The sequence below is a fragment of the Morchella importuna genome (assembly GCF_003444635.1).
Source record: "Morchella importuna strain M04M26 chromosome Unknown Morimp01GS057, whole genome shotgun sequence".
Lineage (NCBI taxonomy): Eukaryota > Fungi > Ascomycota > Pezizomycetes > Pezizales > Morchellaceae > Morchella > Morchella importuna.
The window spans coordinates 66312-92101 of NW_025763454.1; the positions used below are offsets into that span (position 1 = coordinate 66312).

A 25790-nucleotide genomic window follows, 5' to 3' on the forward strand; every position below is an offset into this window, starting at 1 on the left:
TAGCCATGAAATGTCCTCGGTATAAATAATATTCTGATTACTCATCATGCTATTTGAAACACCCTGATGACCGTGAACGGAACAAGAAATTGCCGGTTAGATTAGGTAAATACCAACGAGATAATAAACGATTTCAGATTGATAACCCTCGATAGGATGACTTGTTCGCCTTGAGCTGTCTAGCACGCCACACCTATATCTCTTGAATTAATACCGTAGATGGAGTGTTACTGTAGGCGCACATCCAAAGAAAAAGAAAGAACCATTGAGACAGACCAAGTCCACTCTGACTCAAATACAGCCAGACTTCCCTATGTAGAAATACACTGATTGGACCAAAGGCCTCGTGACTACGACCTCGGTGACGCAATAAATCCCTCAGGTATCTGTATGGTTTGTGGAAAGAATGGCCTGCAGCTAGCCTCCATAGATCCAGATAGGGATAAGGATACTGTACGTAGTATTATTAATTTCGGATTGTGCATGCTAATATAATGCATGTAGCTGGCACATTCCTTATTACAGACGTTAGATATGTCCGGAGCCTTCAAGGATAGAGCAATTTCGGAGATAGAACCGGACTATTCACTAATGGCCCGTCACACTCATCCATTCGTAGCAAGACTAGTCCGCCAGTGAATGACCTGGGAAAGTTCCACTTAATAATGCGTTAAGCTTGAGTAGCTTACGGGCTGCATACCATTAATAAATTATTAATCAATCAATGTTAAGCGTGAGTTTTATCAGTATTGAGATTTTTTTTTCATCTGTTTTTCCCTATAGTAAAGTGGATAAGATATTTTAGAGACTGCCACTATATTTATTTTTATTTCGCAAACCTACACACCAAAATAAGTAGAAGTCGAAACCTACTTTTATGACTCATGGAATGCATATATTCCATGATCGAAGTCAAGCCTATAAATTTTAGCAAAACATAGAAGGACTGACGTTGTGAGAATTGCTTCATTTGAAGGATCCATTGATGTATATATCCTCTTGAGTGTCAGAATCGTTGGTAAACCCTGGTGAAATTTTTTTGTTATCGTTATAATGATTTTGGTTGGTAATAGAAAATGCTAAAGTACTAAAATGTGGTTGTAGTTAAAAATCGTTAAGCTGAATTTTCTCTAGGCCATTCACTGGTAGAATAGACTTACTGCAAGTGTACCTAGTGATTAAAATACTTAATATCTCGCTTCTACCCATAAAGTAAGAAGTCAACGACTTGAGAAATTTTGCGAGTGATCCCCGGTGATTCATCTTGCAGGGCCAGGCATCTATAAACCGTAAGGGATAATTCCCTCAGGCCATCTTCCAGTTTCCAGAATGACTGAAGAGACCCCGGATAAAAATATAGGAAGTCCGTAGAGATAGAGTGATAGGTCTTACCGTAAAGAAACCGCGCACACATCAGTATCGATTACTATCCCACATGGCAAACTCAACGGATACGATGAAAATTTATTAGTCCTCTCCATGAAATCAAAAAGAAAAAAGAAAAAAAAATATATAAAACAATAATAACCCTAACCCATCAAAAATCACCCAACCTTCCACCGTCGGCAACCTCCCATCATCGACAATCGACTCCCACCAATTGATGCATCTACAAAACCAACAAACTCGACAAATACCTTCGACTTTAATTCATTTCCGGCCATGAGAACAGACTCCGCCAGGCAGTAGCGAGAGATAAACATAACCGAGTGATATCTCATGTCCACACTTTCTACCGAGACCTCACCATTGAAAATCTCATGGCTATCTTTACATATAGGTAGACGAACTGAAATGACCCCACGAGCTGGTTAGTTACTACTTAACTTCATGGAAAGGTTGAATATTTCATAATTTGTTGTTTGTTGCTCCATTCCTGTGCAGGAACGGTGATAAAGGATCGATGGACTGACTACATCTCTACAGAGCCACTTAAACTACATCAGTGATTCGGCTATTCCACGCCTTCACACATCCTTGGTGGGACCGATGGTGTGTATTCTACCCCCCCCCCCCCCCATCTATCCTATCCTCTTCATCCTCCATCGCGGAGCCACGATTACTACATGTGCCTAGTCCCTCAAGTAGCTTGGCTTCCCCTCCTTACCCTCCGCACCATTACCTCCGCTGCATCAAATCATAACCAGAAACGATACACCACACATTACCAAGGGGCCCCTACCATCCCCCAAGCTCGTCTCACACCTAATAACTACTACACTACAACAGCCACCGTTACGCATAACGCATCACTCCCACTATTCCTCACGCACCACTCCCGCACTAGCTACATACTACTTCCACAGGGTTAGGGTTCCCATTACAGCTATCAATGATCAAAAAAACCACTCCCACTCCCACGCCACAGCTAACCACAACAGCGACCACAACACCGCCATTTCACATCCCTGTGAATCACCAAGACATAGCTCACGTTATCACGGCACAGCCAAAGAACGATATATAGCAGCTACCAGATGCCTATTTAATTTTTTCCACAAACTACATACGTACGTATCCACCTCATAAAACCATTAATCTTCCCCTCACCACCACACCACCGCCCTATGTATAAAAAAAGGTAGAAATAAAAATCCGTAAAGAAAAAGCCGTATTCTATCCGCTCCCACAAAGAAAGTCCAGAAAAGAAACCAACAAAAAAGAAGAATATAAATAAGGAAGGGTATGATAAATCGCCCCCCAGTCCCCCCACCACAAACCAGCCCGAAAAGGACCCGTCGAATCATGCATCAAAAACATATAACCGTCTATTTTCAACATAAAAACAAAGGAAACCCGCACCACTCTCCACCGAACAAAGATTTAGCGTCTTGCAAAGTTGAGATATCTCGACTATAATGGATGTTAGTGAGCTGTCCAAATAATCATGAAAAAGGATGAATGATAACTTACCCCTACAAACAGAATAATCAAGTTCGACACACAGAAAGCAATGAGAATACCCATGTCCCTCCATCGGTTATCGTATGAAAGCGTCAAAGGTGAGTAAAACTCGTCTCCGACACTGTAAGCACAGTAATCGCAAGATCCGGTCGCAGTCAAGTTCCTGATGTACCCGGGAGCAGCGGCCATGAACTTGCCAACATAGCTCTCGCAAGTCTCGCCGCTTGGGATCGAGAACGTGTTGTACTCGAGCTCCGCGCAGGTGACAGGAAGGTCGTGAAGCTCAGTGACGATCATACCACCAATGAGGCGGGTGAAGGGATCGAGCTCGTACAACCAGGACCTCCAGAACTTGGGCATGTTGGGCTTGGGAATCGTGACACCACAGAAAAGAGCGAAGGTGATGATGATGAACGGGTTAAGGAGCGAGGCCAAGAACGCGTTGGGGGTCAGCGCGGCAATCATCTGAGCGAGCGTAACAGAGAACATCTCGGTGATGAGGACCATGAGGAACTGGTAGCCGGCGCGGCCGGAAACAGTGCTGAAACCGGGAGGGAAGTAGAGGCAGACGTAGAAACCAACGGCACAGATGATGCTGTAGGGGAGCTCGGCGACGACCATGGACAATGCGAAGGCGAATTGACCGTACATCTTTGATGACTGCTCACGGTAGAAAATCAGACGTGCCATATCGTACTTGGGCTCAACCTGGGCGAGAATGAGCGACGGCAAGATGGTGACCTGGAAGAGAACGAAGACACGGTACTGGAGGCCGGAGCGGGAATTATCGAGCTGCAAGAAAACAAGACCGGTGAGAAGAGCAATGGCGACGTGGTTGAAGAGACGGGTAAAGCCATAGTTGGGAGTACGCCAGAAAGAAAGGTTAGTACGCTTCATGACCATGCTGATCTGGAAACCAAGAGGTGTAGCGTATTCCTTCTCATCGACAACCGGGTTGTTCCCAACATCTGCAATACGCTCATCCTTCATGCGCACAATCTCAGCCTTGACGTTTGCGAGTTCCTCAGATGTCCTCCAGATGTCTGCCCAATCACGGTTTCCAATACGGGGAGCCTGACCAGCACCGATGGCATCCAACATCCATTCAGCAGGGTTAGCAGTAGGGGGGCAGTGGGCACCGTGCTTGCGGAAGTACGACAAGAGAACCTCAGCATCCTTTCCGATATCACCAAAGTAGACACAGTTACCACCACGCTGCAACATCAAAAGACGGTCAAAGTTCTCGAAGAGGGAGGCGTTCGGCTGATGGATGGTGCACAGAATAGCTTGACCGGCCTTGGCCAACTTCCTCAGGAAACGGACAATGTTGAAGGCGGACTGGGAGTCGAGACCAGAGGTAGGTTCATCCAAGAAGAGCAAGAGTTGGGGCTTAGCGGCAAGTTCGACACCGATAGTAACACGCTTGCGCTCCTCGACAGCCAAACCGGAAGTAGGGTCACCAATGATAGCATCCGCAATGTTCTCCATCTCCAAAAGCGCGATAACCTCCTCGACATAAGCATCCTTCTCCTCCTTGGAAACCTCATATGGCTGGCGAAGATAAGCAGAGAACCTGAGTGCCTCTCTGACGGTCTGGGTGGGCTCGTGAGTGTCCAATTGTTCGGCGTAAGAAGTTCCTCTCTGGAAAGCAGTACCCTTGGGCATACCATCAACAAGAACATCACCAGTAATCACGCCAATACTCTTCCTGCTAGCCAATACATCCAAAAGCGTAGTTTTACCAGCACCAGAAGCACCCATGAGCGCAGTCAACTGACCAGGCTTGACATATCCGAAAATCTCGTTCAACAGGCGGAGCTGACCACCCGGAACAGGGACCTCGTAGACCAGATTCTCCCAGGTAAGGACTGATTTTGACTCAATATTAAGACCAGAATCATCAGCGGCGGACTCAGTCTTCTGGCGTCTCCGCTGCTTCTTTTCCTCGAGCTTCTCGTTGAGTGACTTGCGCTCAGCGTTCTCCTTGGCGTAGAATGTGACAGTCTTTCCACCGGCTCCGAAAGAGAAGTACTCTCCGAGAAGGGCGTTGGCTGCAAGGAAGGCTGCGATCAAAACGACAATGATACCAAAGTTGCGCCAGAGATCCTTGGGCTGGTAGTTGAAGGAGAGCGAGATGTAAGAGCCACCATCGATCTGGTCAGAACCAGGCGTGGAACCAAGAAGAGTGCAGGTCTGGTAAAGAAGGTTGTTGTAGCTGGAACCAGAGGGAACAAGCGACTCGGCGCCACAGGTGAGCGTCAAACGCTTGAACTCGTTCATCATGAGTGCCGCGAAACCAAGACCAAGACCGTTGATGTAGAAGATCCATGAGACCCACTTGCCCTGAGCAGGGTAGGGAATCATATATCCGGAAGTCAAGACAAAGAGTGTGATAATGATGGCCGCAAACTTCATGGCATAATCGAAATCAGGGCAGACACAACCGACAGTTCTGAAGAAGAGTGTCATAGCCAAGTACCCAGAGATGATAATCAAGAAGAAGGTGAAGAAAGCGCCAGCATCCCGAACAAGGCCACACATGAAGTAGACAATGATACTGAACACCATGATCTGCGCCGACGCAAAAATCAGATCGACTCCAATCTGCGCAATCCATAATGCCGACGGCCGATGAAACGTGTATGCCTTGTGCTTGTTGACAATTTGCCGACCCATCATAGTAGAAGCGAGCTCAGAGAAGGCCTGGAAAGCGTTGAACAGAAGTGCAACAAACAGAAGACCACCACGAGTGAAGGCACCAGCAGAAGTTTTCGGGAGATCGAGATAGAGAGTACCAAGGACGATAGCAATAATAATAGAAGTGATCCAGGAAACAGTAAGAGAGAACTTGTCCTGCCACTTGAGCAAGAACTGCCTCTGAGCGAGCGCCCAGACCTGTGAGTAGAAGGGAATGGTGTAGACGGAAGTCTTGTTGGCACCCTTGCGCTTCTCCTCAGTGACAGCAACCTCAAAGTCCTCGTAGCTCTCGGCACGGAGCTGCTCACGGTACTGCTCCATTTCCTGGTTGAGGCGGATGTAGTGGGGAGACTTGTGAAAAGCCTCTTCAAGAGCCTGCGGGTTGGAAGGAACATCACGTTCGCTGCGGCCGGGGGCATATTCACGCTCGAACTCGTCGGTACACCCAGTCAAGTAGTCGGGGGTGGTCTGACGAGGGCGGGGCAAGAAACCGAGACCCTCAAAGTAGGCACGACCCTGGTCAGCAGGACCAAAGAAGACCTCCTTTCCGGCATCGATAACAAGGACCTTGTCGAACTGGGAGTAGATATTCTCGGAGGCCTGGTAGAGTGAGACGAAGGTGGTGGTCTTGTAGATGTTGGTCATGATACGGAGGGACTTGACATAGTCGAGCGCAGTCGAGGCATCGAGACCACGAGTTGAGTTATCCCAGCAGCAGATGGTTCCCTTGGTAATCATCATCTCGGCGATAGAGACACGCTTCCTCTCACCACCAGAGACACCACGAACGAATGCGTTACCGACAATGGTGTCGATGGTGTGCTCGATGTTGAACATCTTGAGGAGCAGCTTGATGATCTTGTCCTTGAACTCTGCCTTTGACATTCCCGCGGGCCTCTTGCCGGGGGTCTTGGTGTCCAGCGCAAAGCCGAGAGTCTGCCCAACAGTCAAGGTGGGGTGGTGAACGTCGTCCTCCTCGTTGTAGACAGCCTCTCCTCTATACCTCTTGGCGAATGTATCTGCGCTGAACTTTCCATAGAGAACCTCGCCGTCGACCTTTGTGTATCCTGAGCGCTGGTTGGAAATGACCTTCAAAAAGGTTGTGCACCCGGATCCAGGACGTCCGAGGACAAGAACCATTTCACCGGGCTTGACAACACCACGGAAGCCATTGAGAATGTCGAATTCACGACCCTTCTTGTTGAGACCAAGGATGGAGGATGCGGTTGCGAAAACATTGAAGAAGCCGATAACTGCGTCGGGAAAGGTTGAAATGAAGTTCTTGACACCGCCGATACCAGATACTGTGAGGTCTTGCCAGATGACACCTATTATTGCCGAATACTGATTAGCAACTACTCAAAACTACTCATAACAATACCAACACCACAACCACAGCCACCAGAAAGAATAATCAAACATACCAATGTGCTTCGGCCTAATTCCTGCAGCTCTCTCCTCACTCTCATCACCCCTCAAATGCCCCTCCAAATCAAACTGCTGCGCCGCGGCCTCCTCCTCCGCAAACTTCTCCGGATCACCACCCTTGTGGCTCTGGGTCCTCGACAGTCTGCGCGAGTGCCTACTCGTCGTCTTTGACAGTCCCGACAGCTGCCTACTCAGCTCCTGAAAGTCCGCTTCGGCGGCGGCAACGTCGACGCCATGACCCAAATTTGAGTCTCCACGCGGGTTCTGCTGGCGGCTGGTCTCAATGTCGTCGACGATTGTGTCGCCCGAGGTTGAAGTTGCCGTTGAGTGCGGTGGCAGTTCCGACATGATTGCTGCGGGTGGGGGCGTGTGAAGTTGTCCTATGCTGGTGGTAATTGTTGCTGGTTATATATATATATGTGGTGTGTGGTATATATATAAATGTGGTTGTGAATTATTAGGGGTGGTAGTTGATTTAGGTAGCTGATAGAGGTATTTGGCTATTCTCCCCGGGTATTAAAGAGTGAACGAGTTGGATTTCAATTAAATAAAATAAGTGATAGGAATTAGATGGAGAACCAAAACCACCTATCTGCAATGCAATAGAAGCAAAGAATGGAAAGATGAAGTAGGAAGGAAAGGGAAATCGACAAGAAGGAGGGCGAAGAGGTTATCTATATGTAGAGCATGGCCATAGTCCTCGTACGGGGGGGTTGTGAGAAACAGTCATACTGGGGGTGTGGTACGGGGGATACGGGGGGTTCCAGACTTTCTTGCCCCCAGAAGCGAGAGAATTTACCAAGCACATCCACATCCATATCCATAGTGGGCTCTATTTTTTTTTGATGAGATTTGATCTAACAATTCGGGAACACCACATCCGAAGCCCCAAGGAAGAAGAAGCGGGAAAAGAGGCTGGCTGCATGCATGCAAGGTAGAATAGCTGTATGAAGGGCATGTAGTTAGACTGCGGGCGGCTTTCGGCCAATCATCTCTAGCTTGGCTTGGTGTGGGTAGGGTTGATAATTAGTAGGGGACCCTTGCTGACTTATGATTCGGGAAGGGTTTTATCGGCCGCAAGAGAAGAATCAATCGAACACACACCAACCTGCATGAGTAGTGATATCCACCATGAGTAACAATCTCTCTTCCACCACACCCAGAAAAGCATAGTGGTAGTCATACCCAATATTACACATCCCACTGTACCTGAGTCAACCAACCAAAGCTAACCCCCCATGATCAACCTCATACATCCATACACTCCCATGGCCCATAGAACGGAGCTTCTATGATCCGCAATAGCTACATCTTACCTACCACATACATGCACATACACACAAGTACATACATACAAAGGGACGTAACCCACCCGCGCCAATCTAACGTTCTCAATTGTTCCTGTAACAGATCTCGGGATATCAGATTTCCGGGAGTGACATCTGGATAACGGAAAATTCCCTTCCCTGGGGGGTTTCAGAGGTCAATTGGGAGGTATATGGCAGCTCTATGCATATTAACTGAGTTTATTATAATTCGTATTCCTACATACAGGTAGGTATCTACATACCAATTGATTGAGCGCATTCGTTGTTGGCCCGTGGTCAAAGCTCCTACTTCATCAATTGCTTTTGATAGTGACCAATGTCAAGCTGTCCCAAATCCAGAATTCCAATCCCGATCCCTCAGCTTGATAACCGGTTATCTCCCACACACGCACACATGCCCACCTGTAAACAAAGCAAAGCAGCCACAAACGTCACTAGCGCGCACCACGGATAATTCCTATCCGTGTTTCATAAGGCGGCGAAGCTTTTTCTCTCTGCTGAGTCGGAAGTTTCCCTGCCCTAAGCCCAAAACATACCCAGCGGCCAAAAATCTCCCCGGCGCGGCGATGACATACAGGCATTCGTGGAGCGAAGTCTGCCCGACGGGCACGGGAAATGGGGAGGGGTGGGGTTGCTGTAAAAGTACGTAACTCGAGGCGCATGGACCAGGGGGACCAGGGAGAGGTTGACATTTCGCCTAAGAAGTATCTATTTTTCTATGCCTCCTCCTCCTCCTCCTCCTCCTCCTCGGCTCATGCTGTATGTAGGTAGGTGTAGACGGACAGATATCGGGCACTCTATTTCTCGTGTGGCTGTTGTGCTCTGTAGATCCAATTTACAGATTGATTCTACCTCCCTTCCACAGAGATACGTAGAAAACCTGCTGCTGCACAAAACATCTGACCTTTTTCGTAGCTCTGGTATATAGCTGGCACCCTACCTAGAATACTAGCACCGTCCCAAAGAGCATAAGTACCTTGATTTTTCCCTTCAGCTTAATTTCTTCCAGCTTCGACAGCTCCACCCATTCATGACGAAGCATCATAGATTCAGGGTCCAAAGAGAAGGCAAAAAAAAGAAGAAGCTTCTTCGGAATCACTTCTATCCGCTATGCTCAGGTAAGAATTAACAAGGGCGTTGTAACGACGTTGGTTGATTCGTAATCGCTTGGCACCAAAACCCCCATCGGATGTCGGATACGGCGCATCCGTCAACCCTACCTTATTTCGACCTTGTTACGGTTGCGGCGAAAGGCCAAGACTCAAATTTTATCTGAGAGCCGCTTACGGTACCGTATCTGCTGTAGCGCCTCTTTTTGCTTATCTGCGGTCTCTCTCTTTCTGTCTGCCCTGTTCTGTTTGATGATGAGGGAGTGCTGATGAAGGGTAGGGGTTTCCTTGTCTGTAACATTCCCTTGAACTGCTGCTACTGTCTGCAGTCTTCTTCGGGAGGACGAATGGAAGCCCAAAGAAGCCCCTTATTCCACCCCCCCCCCCCCCTCCATTCGCCCCTTTCCTGATATCTTGCAATTGATGATATAAGATCCTATCGCGGCCATCCATCCACCCACCCAGGTACTCTGCCAGTGTTAAAATCATTGCTCATTTGTCCGTCAGAAAGATGTGATGATAACCCACTCCCAATCCCACCCACTGTACTGCGTTATTCCACCACTTCTCGTTCCAATGCCTTGTTTCCTCCCGCATAAACACCTCTCTACTGCACATCAATTACCGTGCAGCATTGGCAGTGGCATTGTACTAGAGCGTAGCCAATCGGCAAAGTTCCCCCTCCACATTCTTTAATGTTACAGTTCGTCATGATCACCCCACCCACTCACGCCTCCGATGACTCTTCCGGCTGTTCATGTAACGTTGAAATAAGAATAAGGTGCAATTCCGTGCCTGTGGTGTGTCATGATGTTATTGCACAAAGGGAAGGAAAACGAGATTCAGATCCAGTTGAGATGGACAGGGTTGGCACTGGAGAGATGGGAGATAATCTAGATAGACGGAATCCGGATGGGGCTGTTCCACTTTCCTGCCCCAAGGTGAATATAATTAGAGTAAACAAAAAGTGACTTGTGTCTGCATACCAACTACAAAGCCTACCTGTCGGCTTCGACCCGAGCGCCCTCTAGAGACTATATTCCTTTGGACTGTCAACAAGGGTTTCATGCACTCAGGTTCCTGTCCCCATGTAGCTCATGTAGCCAGCTCGTCGACTTCGCACATGCTGTTGGTTCGCTGCCTTTGCTCGGTTGAGGTTGAAGCATGTGCCCAGTACTTAGTGAACACTGAAAACTCATATCGCTCCCACCAAGGCGGCCATTGAAGATCAAGTATAGACACCGCTTACTCCATGTAGTAACAGCTGTGTCCGAGCTCGAGTAATGGCGTTCACGGGAACCAGGTAATCTACTGGTTCTGAAGAGGGAAGGAGAACGGGTTCGATTGATTGTGGGTATTGATCCTTGTAGTTAATGAAAGTTTCACGCCCCAAGAGTAGATGGCGAGTGAGTTTCTTTCGACGTGTCCTTCACTGGAGACGAGCAAGCATGCCTCGGCCTAATCACGAACCTGCCGGATAAAAGGCTAAACCACCAAAACCCCAAGTCAATGCTAAAAAAGTGCCATGGAGTTTCTGCTTTACAATCAATTGCTCTTCTCGTGCCTCAGATATCGCCAACAATGTTTCCAATTGCGCCAAACCTATAGTACGATTCGCATATCTATCAGAATCCGTTAGTCTTCCCCGACGACAATTAATTTAAGACCGCGCAACTCCGTATCCCCATGCAGCCCATCTGCACCTCCGATCAGACATCTTCAATTACTCATCCAGCTGCAGTACTATAAACTAATTGTATCTACATGCATGCCGTATCCCTCCAAGAAATACTAGTCCCTAACGTAGAGTATGTCGCACTCACCCTAACTTCCTATCGCGGTATTACTCATTATCAACAATTGTCCCTGCCTGCGGTGGAAACAGAAACATTACTCCACAGACCTTCTTCCCCACGGCACCACAAGTATCCGGGTAAGGCCACTCTCGGAATACAAGCTTCCTGTGCATGCGCTAATCCAACCACAATCCGACCCCAACCCTTACCCTGAGCTGATATGCCAGCCGGCAGCGATCATTTCCAACAACCGCCGATACCAAAACACCAAGACAAAATATTAATGCACTCTCTTTTCAATTGATGACTCAAAATCATAGATTCTTCGTATTACATAAATGCACCACTATCCATTACTATGAATGACACAGCAGCCATAGGTCTCATTTATGCACTTTATTACTCATACGTGCGATATATATGCAGCCGGCCGGAATATCCCACGAACTGAGTCCACACAGAGCGACCTGGTCGGTCGGAAACGGAGCGTGGGTGTATCCGCACGGAATGCCGCTTTTAGGATCATAACCCTAGCCCTGATGGGAAAGGAGCTGAAGTCGGTTTTGATTTGATTGATTGGTGTGATAGGTACACTTAAAGTGTGTTTTATGCTTTTTTGAAAGTCATCATGAAAACTTAATTGACGTGATATTGAAACCTGGGTTTTCATATGTGAATGACAACCTTATTATGAAAATGTCGCAAAGCCACCGCCCCGTGAGTTGTTGCTTGACTCAGCTTTGACTCTGAGAACGCCCGCGGACCGCGATTCATGCGCATGTTGGCGATGAAAGCGGGAGGCATTGCTATCCGAGAGTAGACATATGTGAGAGAGTGTGATGTCTTGAATTGGTGTAGTAGTAAGATATGGATTGTGGTCGATACGACCCCGTAATTGAGTTAAGCAGTACTGAAAGATCAGCTACGGTCTGATAGGACTAGTAGACGGAAACAATTATACCGAGCGACTTTAAGCATTCAACTCAATTCGTACTCGACCTTCCGGTATAATTGGTAGTGAAGCATGTCACAGCACTCGGCTTCGTTTGTAATAATCATGAAATGTCACTCGATTTTTACCAACTTTGCATACAGTAGTTTTCACCGACGGAGAAGCGATATAACGAGTAATTCTTATAATACGTGCACTTAGTTACCTAGTAGAGTACGGAGTAAGCAAATCAATACCCTCCTAGTCTGGCAAGCGTCCCCTGATAACATCACGGCCTACGAGCACATATATTGTGCAAAAACACCCGATAGGTATAATTGTACCCAGGGGTACCCAAAAGTGATGCAACGGCTTGGAAATATAGGGTGAGGTCTTAGTGAATTCGCAACCACCTTACATGTAATTTCTTTCATTTTGATGTGATTGATGAATTCTTCATACTCTCTTTACTTTACATACTATATATCGCTGCTTCGTTAAAGTCAAAGTTGGGTTGCATGTGGTTGAAATCGTGAGTAGTAAATTGAGTCGTTGCATCACTTTCCGGCACCCCTATACAAGTACTCTCCCAACCCTGCCCAAAACACCTAAATACCCGATTCAATAAGATCCCACCGCTTCACACTTGAGCTGTCAACAGGTCCCATTTAAACGTTCTGCGCGTGCTCACGATGAATAATCATACCCAACCCTCCACAATTAAGGCCTTGATAACGATGGATAAAGGGATAGGTAGATAGGCCAAACAACACAACGTTTCCCGCAATCAACACCCCTGTCCTGTCAATGACAGGTCGCTAATATCAGTCGAGTGACTGCTAATGATTGCGCACACTGCCGATCTAACCGCCAACCCTAACCCACCCGAACTGTCACCAAAAACGAACCCTGCCGCTCCACTCCGGTGTTTCTAAATATCCGATTTGAAGGCTTAATTGTTTCACGATAACGATATTATCTTATCCATCCATCCATGGTGTAGCCAATCGTCTTATTACGGCTGGCTGGGTAGCCCCTGACGGGAATGAGCTAGCTTGCTCGAGAGCCGGAAATCAAATACCTTTTCTAATGGCCATTGAGCGGAAATGTGCCGTTAGGCTGGGGCATATATAGGTACAAGTATCTCTCTGTGGTCCACCTGAGCTTTTCACTGTGTCCATTTGACCCTGAACCTCTCTGTCCCCAGCCATTCCAGCTCGCTTCGAGTCCTTCTATCAGTACAATTGCTGCGTTCTTCAACAGCCCACACGGATACCTTTTTGGTAGCAAATAGTAGCGATACATCGCTTCTCTAAACGACCGCCGGCCTGAACACCAACGTCCTCCCCAAGGTAGTCAAAACATACCTAAATCCTCCATCCACTCATGCACCCAATCCGGCCAAACCGTAGACTGTCGTGATAATGATAGTCCGTCCTACAAATCATCTGCAATGATTACTCACTGTACAGCGCGGCCCGGACTTAGTCCCTATGCAGCGTACGTTTCAATCAATTGCAGCTCCACTCCGGATCGATTCCTAACCACCACACCACCTTCGAATTACTGCCAAGAATCCCACTGAGCAAGAAACCGTATTATCATATATCCACACACGCAGAAAAAAGTTTCGTTTCGGCGCGGTGTTCCCTCATATCTAGGTAGCTCGCTGTGCATCGTAAACGGAACTCCACTGCCCACCCCAGTCCTAGGAACCCTGCACCCTATTTCCCTAGAGTATGGCTCGAGAAGCTGTGGGGGGTAGGTGTGTAAACTTCGGCGTTTTTTTAAAGAATCAGCCTATCAAACCTATAGAAATTGGCCATAATGGTACTAGCGCCTAGACTAACCCTGGCATTTTCTCAGATTCCCATACAAACGAAATTCCTCTGAAGTTGACACACCCGCCCTCTAGGCCTTCTCGCGCCATACAGCCCCAGGCTTTCGTGCGCGCCAATAAGCTTACATACCACGCAGCCAGCCCGTAGATCCCCACGGCACATCAGTGAGTAATCAGGCAGATATATTACTCTACTATCTTATCCTTCCTTCCATCCTTCCTTCTAGCTAGTAGTTTCAATCACCTAATCGCACCCCTCGCAGCCGTGATCTCAGTGATATGATATTATTCTCTCTCCCGGCTTGGGCTGGTGCCGAGACCGTGGGCCCCTATTTTTGGTGGGTGTCGGCCCGTGCGTTGGTTTTCGGGATCGGGATGCCGTGGCAGACCCCTTTTCGCTGATGCCGAGTCAACCCTCTTTTCGGTTCTGCAATGTGAATCATTGGTGTTTTCTCCAGTGATCTATGAATAGAGCCCATGATGATCGTGCCGACCGTAGTGAAAAGTAGTAGTAGTCTGCTGGAATCAGAACCGTCTCTGGCGTGAAAGAAGAAAAAAATCTCTTATTTCCCCTTTTTTCCCCATCAAAGGTGTTCTCAATTCCGAACCCATAAGCGTCCGTAGTTCAATACCTAAATAATCCGCAAACCGACCGAGGTGTTATCGTTGCCGAAGCCACTGCCGTCCTGAGACGGGGCGCGGGGGATGGGCCCGATAACGTACAATACCGTAACCCTAATCTTCCCACACAATTTGAGATAGTCGTAGCTAGTGATCATTGACCGTCTTTCCTAAGCTGCATCCAGGTAAAATATCCCCAATAATTCTGGAATATGTTCCGTCCACCACTACCACCACCACCACTGCTAGTATTGTGTGTCGAAAGCGAAGAAATATGGCAGTCGTCCCCTTGTATCAGGTGGGAACGTGGTGTAGGTAGCTGTTGTAGAGGTCAACGTGGTGGGGGGGGGGGGGGGCGGCGCGGGAGTTTGTAGTGGATAGAGACCAATACTCGATGGCCCAACATACCCAGAATTCAACTCCAAGCTGATGTCTGCCCCAACACCCACGATTCCTAATGCCACAAGTGGAAACCCCGGCCTAGAACTCCATCATTAGTACCCACGATCGATCGGTATCCACCAAGACGGCCATTGTTTGACCTCTGTCGCTCCCGAATCAGGCCGAACCCCATAAACAAAACCCACCCAACCCACTTCCATGCGCGAGCGAGCGAGCAGCTCTTATATATCCAGCTAGAATGATGTACATTCACGTCACTCTCTCACAAGAGCAACATGCAGAAAAGAAAAACAACACAAATTGATCACCGGTCCGGGTGTTTTACTCATGAGGAATGTGTACTCCGTCGGAAATGAAACATCTGCAAATCGATCAGAGGGAAGAAAAAGCACCGTCACGCCAGGGTACGTAGCTAGGTACATACATGTATAGTTAATCGGGATATCGAAAAGCGCTCACATGCATTATCACTGGAGGGAGACTTCCGCGCACGAAGATCATCAGAGGATTCTTTGTGATCTGATGCGATCGGAGCTTTTGTGAACGATGGCGTGTGCAGCTGGTATTACGAGTTATGGATCTTGGGAATGTAGCGATCTCATAGCTTGGACGTTGAGGTGTATATGTATGTATCTATATCACGGAATATTTTGTGCAGCTAGGTTATGTATACGTACCCGATACGGCTGATGCTGCCTGTCCGACGTCCTTCTGTGAGCTTGGAGGAGGAGGAGGAGGAAGAATTTGTGTCTCTATCCATTGATCCAAAGTACTCAGCTACATCATGTATTTCACCAGCACTCATTCTTGTCCCCCATCACGCTCCATCACTCGAGTCCTCTGTTTGGATGTTGCAATCCCAATTGAGCTTAAATCAGTTCCTCAATCCCGAATTTACGGTAACAACCGTTTTCTGTAAAAGGAGGATGCCGCCCCTAAACAACTCGCAATTCCCCAACCGCGTAATAGCAGCTACATTTAAGCCAAATCTCACGACTGACACGCAAATAACACAAAGTACCCATGAGAGCTAAAACATCGTGTATTGCCATAGAACATCTCTAGCTCTGGCAATTGCAGTGCCGCGCTATGACCACCCAGTTGACATTGACCCATTCTGCCATGCATGCGAGCAACGTGCGAACAAGAGCCCCCCCAAACCAAAGAAACGGTATCTCCGCTTAACTAACCTTAACTTGCTCGTAGCCTTCCTCCAACAGCACTGATCCCCTCCTATGTATCCTCTCCATCTCGCCCCCCCCCCCCCCCCCCTTTTTTTTTTTACCGGGTGCTCTGCCCTATTGGCACAGGAACAGAACTCCAACTCTAGGTCTGGCTCGTCTTCGATGCGCTCACTTCGGTCTGTCTCCCAACGACGCTTGAGGCTTGCCTCCAGTGGCTCGAGAGGGAAACTGCACCGCCGGCGCACAACTCCTATTTTTTTGTTCACGAGGTCTGTGAGAAACAACCCTCAAGCTCGAGCTGCCGTATGGGAAAAGGTACTGAAGACGTGTAGGTAAAGTGTCTACATGACAAATGCGGTGTTGTCGCGGGAAGAGAAAGACATGCGTTGTCTAGCCCTATGCACACTTGAACTCATGAACTTGCGAAATGCGAACAGGATCTTCCTATGATTCAACAGAAAGGATAAACAAACTATGCAAGATCCGATTCTCAACCGTTTTTTCCCCATTTCGCCATCGAAGATCAAGAGGGTTTGGGAACGAGAGGGAGAAAAAAAAAAAAGGAGCTTTCCCAACTGCTTTGGTGTGGGGCAAACTGACGACGGTATTGAAGCCATTCGGAATCGGAGATGAGGCGAGTGCAGATCTTCAATGCCGAGAGGGGGACCCGTGTGTCTAAAATGTCTTGCCCGGCGACTCCCGTTCGGCGGCACGGGGGACACGCTCAATCAGCGCTCAACCACCGTTGATCAGGTACCGTTTTCGGCGCATCGAAATGATCTATGGGTTTGCTATGCTGTCTGAGAAAGTAAAAAAGAACAATTACCAACTACTGCAGGAACGAGCATGTCTAAGCTTCTTTTTGCGGGTTCCTGAGCGACCTTCAAAGCTCCCAACGAACAGTCCTTCGGGGAGGGAATATATAGTGAGTGACTTCTCCCCCGAATCTATTTCCTTCGTTCCTCATCAGCTTCAATCCAGCTCGACCACTCCACACTCTTTATTCCACCCCCCCCCTCGAGGTTCGCTCTTTACTGACCTCTTATCATTTTCCAAAAATATAGACACTCTTTTTCTATACTTTCGCTTTCTATTACACATTCAAAAAGTATTTTTTATTACTCAACAACCTAAATATAATCTTTAAAGATGCGTTACTCTATGGTATTGGCAGCTATTGTCTGCGCAACAACTTTCGTTTCCGCCGCGCCCTTGCCCCACGCCCCCGACGTCGCTCTCCCTTGTATTGATGACTGTGTCAAGAACCTCGTGGGAAACAACGTCGAGAACAACACCGAGGGCCTCCAAGATCTTCCAAGCGGATCTGATGTTCCTAGCGGTGGGGCTCCTGCCGTCCCCAACGGCGGTCTCCCGTCGGCACCAACTGCTCCGGGTTTCCCTCACCCAGATGGCGGGATGCCTTCTCTCCCAGGATCCCCTGTAGCACCCGGTTCACCCGAGTCTGTGAACACTCCTCATGCGCCTAACGTCCCGGGTAGTCCCCACAATGGCCTTCCATCAGCACCAACTGCTCCAGGTCTCCCCCACCCTGAAGGTGGCCTCCCAACCGGCGGTCTCCCAACCGGCGGTCTCCCAACCGGCGGTCTCCCAACCGGCGGTCTCCCAACCGGCGGTGTCCCAACCGGCGGTGTCCCAACCGGCGGTGTCCCAACCGGCGGTGTCCCAACCGGCGGTGACAGTGGTGCTCCTTCGGCCCCAGGCCTGGATGGCATGCCTGGCCAGTCCAACGAGTCCAATGGCATTAACGTTGTACAGATCAACACTGCCGGTGAACTTGTTTCCGCCCCTACCGATGGTCTCTCCGGACTTCCAATTGGCGGTGCCCCCGGACTCCCATCCGGCGGTGATTCCGATGAGGGTCACGACGGCCCCGTCACCACCCCCGGCGACGACGAGGGCGATGACAGTGACCACGAGGGTGACGAGAGCGATCACGAGGGTGACGAGAGCGATCACGAGGGTGACGACAGTGATCACGAGGGTGAAGACAGTGATCACGAGGGTGACGATGAGGGTGACGATGAGGGCGACGATGAGGGTGTTACCATCCCTGGTAACAACAGCGAGGACGGTGACGAGCCTTCCGGCCATGGAGCTCCCTCAGTTCCTGGAGCTCCCTCGGTTCCTGGAGCTCCCTCAGCTCCCGGAGCTCCCTCAGTTCCCGGAGCTCCCTCAGCTCCCGGAGCTCCCTCAGTTCCCGGAGCTCCCTCAGCTCCCTCAGCTCCCTCAGCTCCCTCAGCTCCCTCAGCTCCCTCAGCTCCCTCAGCTCCCTCAGCTCCCTCAGCTCCCTCAGCTCCCTCAGTTCCCTCAGCTCCCTCAGCTGGTTCTCCCCCAGGCCCAGCCGGCCCTGTGGATGGCGGAGACTCCCCGTCTCATCCCGGTGCTCCCTCAGTCCCATATACTCCATCCACTGATGCTAATCCAGCCCCATCCACCCCTGAGCACCCTGTAACTGGTGGAAACACACCATCTATGCCTGAAGGCGGTGATGTCACTCACCCAGATTTCGGCCAGACCAACGAAAGTGATGGCGTCAACGTTATCCAGTTCAACAACGCTGGTGGGCTCGTCGATATCCCAGGTGCTCCTTCTGCTGGTGGCCTCTCATCTGGCGGTGATCACCCATCCGGTGATGACCACCCATCTGGTGATGACCACCCATCTGGTGATGACCACCCATCCGGTGGTGCTCCTTCGGTCCCTGGTGCTCCTTCGGTCCCTGGTGCTCCTTCGGCCCCTGGTGCTCCTTCGGTCCCTGGTGCTCCTTCGGCCCCTGGTGCTCCTTCGGTCCCTGGTGCTCCTTCGGCCCCTGGTGCTCCCTCGGCCCCTGGTGCCTCCGACCCAACTTCAGGGCTCCCCCACATTGAGAACCCTGTTCCCTGTGTTGGCGAGTGCGTCGGAAAGGCCATTGACGGCGCTCACACTCCTGGTGCCCCATCTGCCCTCACCGTAAGTTCTATCCATCTAGTGTGCGATGCTTGAATCATACTAATATGGATACAGCCGCCGATGCCATTCCTGACAAGGAGCTCTCCGTTGCCGACTGCAGAGACAACAAAGTTGTTTCCGTTAAGAAGGAGGGTCACGAGGTTGAGGGTGAGGTTGTAGGATACGAGGTTGAGGGTGAGGGCAAGCACGAGCACGTCGATGCCGAGGGTGCCGCTAAGGATGCTAAGAAGGCTGCCACTGGTGACATCCACGAGGATAAGGAGGTTGATGCTGGTACCGCTGAGGCTGAGTTCGAGAACCACAACAACGATGACTAGATTGTCTGTCGTGATTGAGTCGCATCATTTTGTGTATTATTTTCCCTATGTCCTAGGTTGAAAGATCTAATGGTTGTTTTGTAATCACTTGCACTTTTTTTATGTGGAATAGTTCTCACAGTCTTTTTTGTTGTTTGCTATTTTTTTCTTCGATTCGTGTATTATTTTTAGTGGAATTGAGCGAGCTTGAAGGTTGATTATTAGACATGAAATTCAGTTAAATTTGTCCTCAAACCTTTTTTTGCAGCTCTGGGTCTTGTCACTAATTATTAATTGTTTCTACTTGTGTTGTTGCTGGTCATCGTGATGTTCTTGTCAACAATCAGAATGAAGCCAACATTTAGTTTGGGTTATACCAATAGTCTTACTCCCGAGAGCTCAATGAAGCTGCTTAGTGCTATGCCAAGAATACTACATAACCATATTCTTCCAAATGAACAAAATAAGGTGCCATAGATCGAAATACACATAGACGGGCAGCTAGGAGCTTTTTTAAACATTGAAGCGACCAAAAGAAGATGCAATTGCGATCCTATAGTCCGATTTTGTATTTTCCGCTCCGGACATACAACCTATATATATACATAATCTTGAGATTGGTAATGATCATTCTGACAACTAATTGTAAAAGTTACAGGGATTCTCATAAATTAATTAACTACATGGATCTCTCACTCAATTCCACAGGCCGATCCCAGAAATTGTCGAGATCTGTAGTTCTTCTCTGAGGAAAAATTACAGGCACCAACAGAGCCAAGGACCAAGATAGCCAAGAAATGAGAGTCCAACAGTGCTAATGTGGGTCATTCCCGGCTCCTCCTCTGATTCATGCTGCTCCTGGAGGAGAAGGCGAAAGATAAAAGACCCGGTGTCACGTACTGGTTGTTGCTCCTCGCTCTCCTGTAGCTGGAAGAGCAAGGACTAGTATGAGTGGAAGCGGTGTGCGGCAGGCAGTTCCTGGACCATGAGACGACCACTCAAGCGCTAACTACCTGCTTGCTCTCTTATGAAAGAAAGAGTTGGAGTAGGAATAAAGAGACCTTGTATAGCGGTTAAGAGTTGGTGCCAAGCCCGCTTTCGCCTAGAACTTTCTCGATAGGTACTTATATAAGGCTTATTTTGAGGGCTGGCCGGGGTACGATAAAGTATAAACAACAGGGCAGTTGTTAGTTTAAACTTCACACTGCAATTTAACAGATAAAAAAGCTTCTAGGTACGGCGAGAACATAAGCTTAGACAATTGGTGGTGGTGGGATGCGTTTTATAATTATCCCCAGGCCCAGGAATACCGGGAGAGTTATCAGATTAATGGATGATCTAGCGAGTGATATCTTATGATATATATGATCATTACAACAGTTATGAAGCTAAATTTAGGAGTACGACAAGGAATTTTTCGGAGGTTTGGGATACATAGCTGAAACATTGAGCAGGAATGCATGAGATGTCGTCTGAAGAGTCGAAAAACGGCTGGCTCCCCGGCGAAACATATGCTGCCAATTAGAAAACATGAGTTTTAAACATTGAGTACTCTACTCGGATCGATAGACTGAGCGATGGGCGCCTTCCCCTCCACCAGAACAACCCCTCATAGGAACGTAGCCAAATCTACATAGGAATGGAAATACAGACACCTTACCAGATATCTCGATGGGTGCACCCGGATCGATGGTAAACTGGTCTGGACCCCACACATGGGTAATTTACCCTGGTAAATCTGCCTCTTATAGGTATAATTAAGTTCAGAGCTATTATCGCTTTCAGATAGTATTGGGGGATTTGAAAATTACCACAGTGGAAATGTATTCGGAAATACATTGACCTTTTTTAATGATGAAGCATGCATAGGGCATACCCCGCCCGACCCTCCCGCCGAAAGAAATGCTATACCCAACTCATACGCGCAAGGAAAAGGAAGGATAATAATCCATTCCCCTTACAGCTATCACTCTCAGCGCAGCTACACTTACTTTCCATCGATATTTCATTCCTTCTCGATAACATCCGGCCCCGGCAACAAAGCTGACCATATTATATACCTGATCCACGAAATCAGTTATCTCCTCTTACATTAGCTGCAATAAAACATTCCTCGAAACCTGAGCGGTTTTTTTTCCAAGAACCATTTTCTCGATGGATTCCCCAGGTGGAGGTAATGCTGTGATAAAAGGTGATTTTGTATGCAGGCCTGCATGGTGGCTGGATGTTGTTAATTTCCTCGTTCTCAACCTCGGGCTCCACGCATTGACAGTTAAACACGCGCCTGGGGCGGGAATATTTCATAAGACTGTCAATATCATCAACTCTATTCTCTTACCTTATTCCGGCATTGGTAGTGCACTGGCCACCATATCCTGGTGCATTGTGGGCTATGAAAAACACCCTTTGGATGTTGCTAAGAGGGCAGGCGCATTGTGCATTGTGCAGCCTGGGCCCTATGCGCCTATTCTGTAATAATATATGAACTCTTCTAGGATTAGTTAACATGGGCTAATTGTATGTGTTACTAGGCCGGAAATAGTGCCAGCGGTGGTCGATATTCACGGCCAGCATCCGGTGCCACCCGCAAGCATCTGGAGTCAGTTAAAGACTTATTGGCTGCCGAAACATAAACCATTATATTCATCACCAAGAGCTCCTTGTCACTTGGTAGAAGTTCCTATGTATTTCAAGCCCAAAAATTTAGACTATCGAATAAAAGAGGATCTTCATGCTCAGATCCCGCAGTCCCAGTTAAACCTCTCTTGCAACCATCCTATCCTCAAAATCATTGCAGCAGTTCTCCAAACGCTTTATGGATCATATGAACTCTTCAGAGCACGCGAATCCCAGCTCGAGAGGTACGGTTTTGCAGCGTATTCTTTATCGATCATACCATATATAATCATGTCTCTTGTTAATCTGATGGCCGCATTAATCGAACCTGAATATCCTACGATGTACCTTGTATATTACGGAGGCGAGACAGAGCCCGAAGGAGGAGACACATGTAATGTCATTGGTGATGACTTGGATGAGGATGGGGTGTATTTGCTTTTACTGGAACTCATGGGTATCATAGTTTAAATAAAAGGGAAGGTGTGAAATCTCCCATGAGTTGATCTTGCTTTAGAATCTAGAAAAAATCATGAAGAACCAGACATTAATACATTAATGCGGGACATAAAGACACTAGCCACCATTTTCATGGATACCAGGGGGGAATAACAGGTGCAGTTGGGAAAGTTTATGGGAAGGTGCCGAGGACCCTGGGTGAAAGGTGGAGTGGGAAGGTACGTATGGAAATTTCTACTTTATAATTTATTCATAAACTCAAAGCGGAAAGGGTGCTGTACTTCGGGTAGAGTATAGGCACACGTTAGGTAATTTCCAGCTGTTGGTTAGGTAAAGAATAATAGGTGTGCCGGGAGGCGGACACCCTCATACCGTATGATATATATAGTACAGTGCTTTTTCCAAGATATGTAAACAGGAGAGATTCTGGCGGCGCTGACACAAGTGTTCCTAATTAAAGTGCGATTATATGGCTGACAAAGCTGGCCATGGATCTTTTCTAACTCTCGGTTTTTTCGAGATCGTAGCACCACTAGCTTTAATCGCTGCTCCATACGTCGTTATCCAACTGTTGACGGGCTTCAAATACGGTGATCACGGTACTACAAGTCAACGAACTTGGCTGATGTCTTGGCTTGTATTCGGTCAAATCTTCGGCTTTCCTAAAAAACGCAATCAGAGAGACTCTTTCATGAGGGCCTTCACCGATTCCCCGGTTTATGACGAACCCTCCAGTTTCCAGGAAAGACTAAGAAATCTATACTCCGGCTCTATAACCCCGGAGTCGCTGGTGTTTGAACTCCTTACGACACACGTTTTTTCTATTGCTACCTTTGGTGGACTCGTGGTTGTTTCGAAGATGATAATGCAAGAGGAGGTTTGCATGAAGATCTGAGCATTATATATTGTTAAGGCTGAGAAGGAGAAGATATTTTATTGTCTTGCAAAAACTGCCCGAAAAACTCAATTACACACCTGTCGTCAAATTTAGCATGCTTTTGCGGGTAGTATATGGAAGCTTGAGAAGAGCTAAGCTGTGTGGTGTGTAGAAATAGAAAGGGACTGACGGTATTGAATATTTGACTCTTTTTTTTTCCCCTTCTTTCTGCCTTTCTCCTTCGTCCTTTGTCCCTCTGTTTGCACAAGTCATCTATTTCCGTTCTCTTTTTATCTATTTGGTATCTGTTAACGAAAATCTCTATTCCAAACGGGATGTATGTTTATCCTGGGCTATCAGTTGCTTCATATATACATGTATTCATATGATAATGAGACGTTGAAGTTGTGCTTCAATTATTAATCAAATGTATACATACGTAAATACTAATTTTCAAATGGCACTGAGAAACTGTGATATTGCGACCGACCTTGGAAACGCCGGGTGTGAGGAGAAGGGTATTATTCCAATGGTGTTGAATGTACCTCATAGAAGATTTTACGAAAATCGCCCTTAGCAATAAACGCTAATAATTAGGCTTAAATCCAGGACGTCCGTCTTAGACAGTGCCCGCACACGTACACATGTACGGCGCTTGTCCGTTTTCGAATTTTTCCTACACGTTCGCATCATGGCCTTATCATATAAACCGGAACGACTAGGATACCTCATGATCAAATCAGCTACCGGCCAGAAAAGTAGGAAGCCAAGAAAATCGGGGTGTTCTGTGCTCATGGGAAGTAAATATTTACCTTAGCTGGAGATTAAAGGCGCCGCGATTTGTACCATGAATTTCTAAAATAAATTAGAACTCAGTCATGGCGTAAGTAAAAGCTAGCTCTATAGTGATATCGATATCGGAGACTAAGTGTGGTAATCAAGAGACATAGGTGTGTAAACTCAATACCCTGTATATGTATATACTTAGTAGTTATCTAAACGCCACATTGAATCGCATGCATAGCGAAATCAGATTATGCATAGTAAAACTGTGTCCGATGGGATATCTTGTGTTAAACTCGCCTTATATACCAACGGACCAGTCACGGACGTTTTTGAATATCAGTATTTATGCCTAATCGATTATCCCCCGCACTTCCAGGAGTGAATGTCATCCCCGGAACAAGAAATGAGCAAGATCTTGTCTCGTTTCGTCTCGTCTGACCCACACCGCAGGTATTATAGGGGTCTTCAGATAGGCGTTCACCCATTATCGATGGCGTGATCTAAACGAGCTCTCAATCTTCTCAACGATGTCTTGAATGCCAGATATCGATGTTCCTCCTTCGGGCTATTCTTGCTGGGAGATTTGGTTCCCTGTGGTGCGTCTGTGTGGGGCCCCTGATCATGATGTTATCAGGTAAACGTAAATGTTGATTACCGATCCAATACTGTCTAAAAGGTTCGAGAAAATGTACCTTTTACATAGTACTGGATCGAATATCCACCTTACTTTGAGAAAAGAAACCATAATATAACTGTAAAAAGAAAGAAAAAGAGGGTGGGGAGTGAATGGTACCGAATGCGTTATAACGATCTCATCCCATATAGCTGGTTATTATCCCCGTTATCTTCTATGAACTGGTATTCTAGAATACTGCGTGCACTACATGCGTATGCTAGCAGCTATTAGTCAGGAGAATATCTCCTATATGTCTTGTGGAAACAAGAAGGTCCCTTCGACACACCTACTTTACCTACTAGCTAGAACAAACGGCCATCATCCGAAATCTTGTTAATTAACGAGATGAAAAAAAGAAAGATTATGTCTCGTTTCGTCTCGTCTCGGAGGCATATCTGGGTCATCATTTGATTAGATCTTCTAGCAATTTGATAGGCGTTTTTAGCGTGCAATCCATATCATATCAGTGACACAATGACCCCCAAGCACTAGAATCGATAGGGCACGAGCCATGCACCTGCGCCTGTGTAAATTAGATTTTGCATTTGGGAAGAAAATTCATGGAGCCAGATACTCACTCGTCTAGCTGTTTAAATAATAATCAGAAAGCCTCCTCTCTGGAGAACGAAATATTGTATGTGCACGGATATCCTAGGTAGATACAGAGAGCTCTTTGCACTAGCTCGCCCGCCACCGGTGGGAGGCCAGTAAACTGACCTCTAATGCAGCTTGGTCACAGTTGGATCCCCATCTACTTTACACTTGCTCCCCTTTCCACACCAAGACAGCCACCTCTCAACCCACGAACCATCGTGCGAGAAACTAAAACGGCTCCTCTAGTGCCACTCAGGTCCCATCTCACGCCCTACC

General features: G+C 47.6%; 3 protein-coding genes across 3 annotated transcripts; 1 reads left to right on the forward strand and 2 right to left on the reverse strand.

Annotated features, from left to right (window-relative positions):
* Nucleotides 1-2823: 2823 nt before the first annotated feature.
* On the reverse strand, nt 2824-7377 carry LAJ45_11127 (uncharacterized protein; the record flags this gene model as incomplete). Its single annotated transcript, XM_046120638.1, has 3 exons — nt 2824-2853; nt 2914-6929; nt 7026-7377. 3 exons carry the CDS (start codon nt 7375-7377, stop codon nt 2824-2826), a joined length of 4398 nt encoding a protein of 1465 aa, XP_045966161.1.
* Nucleotides 7378-16891: 9514 nt separating this feature from the next.
* LAJ45_11128 (uncharacterized protein) lies at nt 16892-19527 on the forward strand (the record flags this gene model as incomplete). The annotated part of the gene is made up of 4 exons (XM_046120639.1): nt 16892-17026; nt 17079-17165; nt 17390-19190; nt 19265-19527. 4 exons carry the CDS (start codon nt 16892-16894, stop codon nt 19525-19527), a joined length of 2286 nt encoding a protein of 761 aa, XP_045966162.1.
* A 3592-nt stretch (nt 19528-23119) lies between these two features.
* LAJ45_11129 (uncharacterized protein) lies at nt 23120-24729 on the reverse strand (the record flags this gene model as incomplete). Its single annotated transcript, XM_046120640.1, has 8 exons — nt 23120-23243; nt 23310-23329; nt 23396-23472; nt 23553-23556; nt 23649-23714; nt 24101-24176; nt 24271-24313; nt 24570-24729. The coding sequence occupies 8 exons, from the start codon at nt 24727-24729 to the stop codon at nt 23120-23122; spliced, it is 570 nt and encodes a 189-aa protein (XP_045966163.1).
* Nucleotides 24730-25790: the final 1061 nt, after the last annotated feature.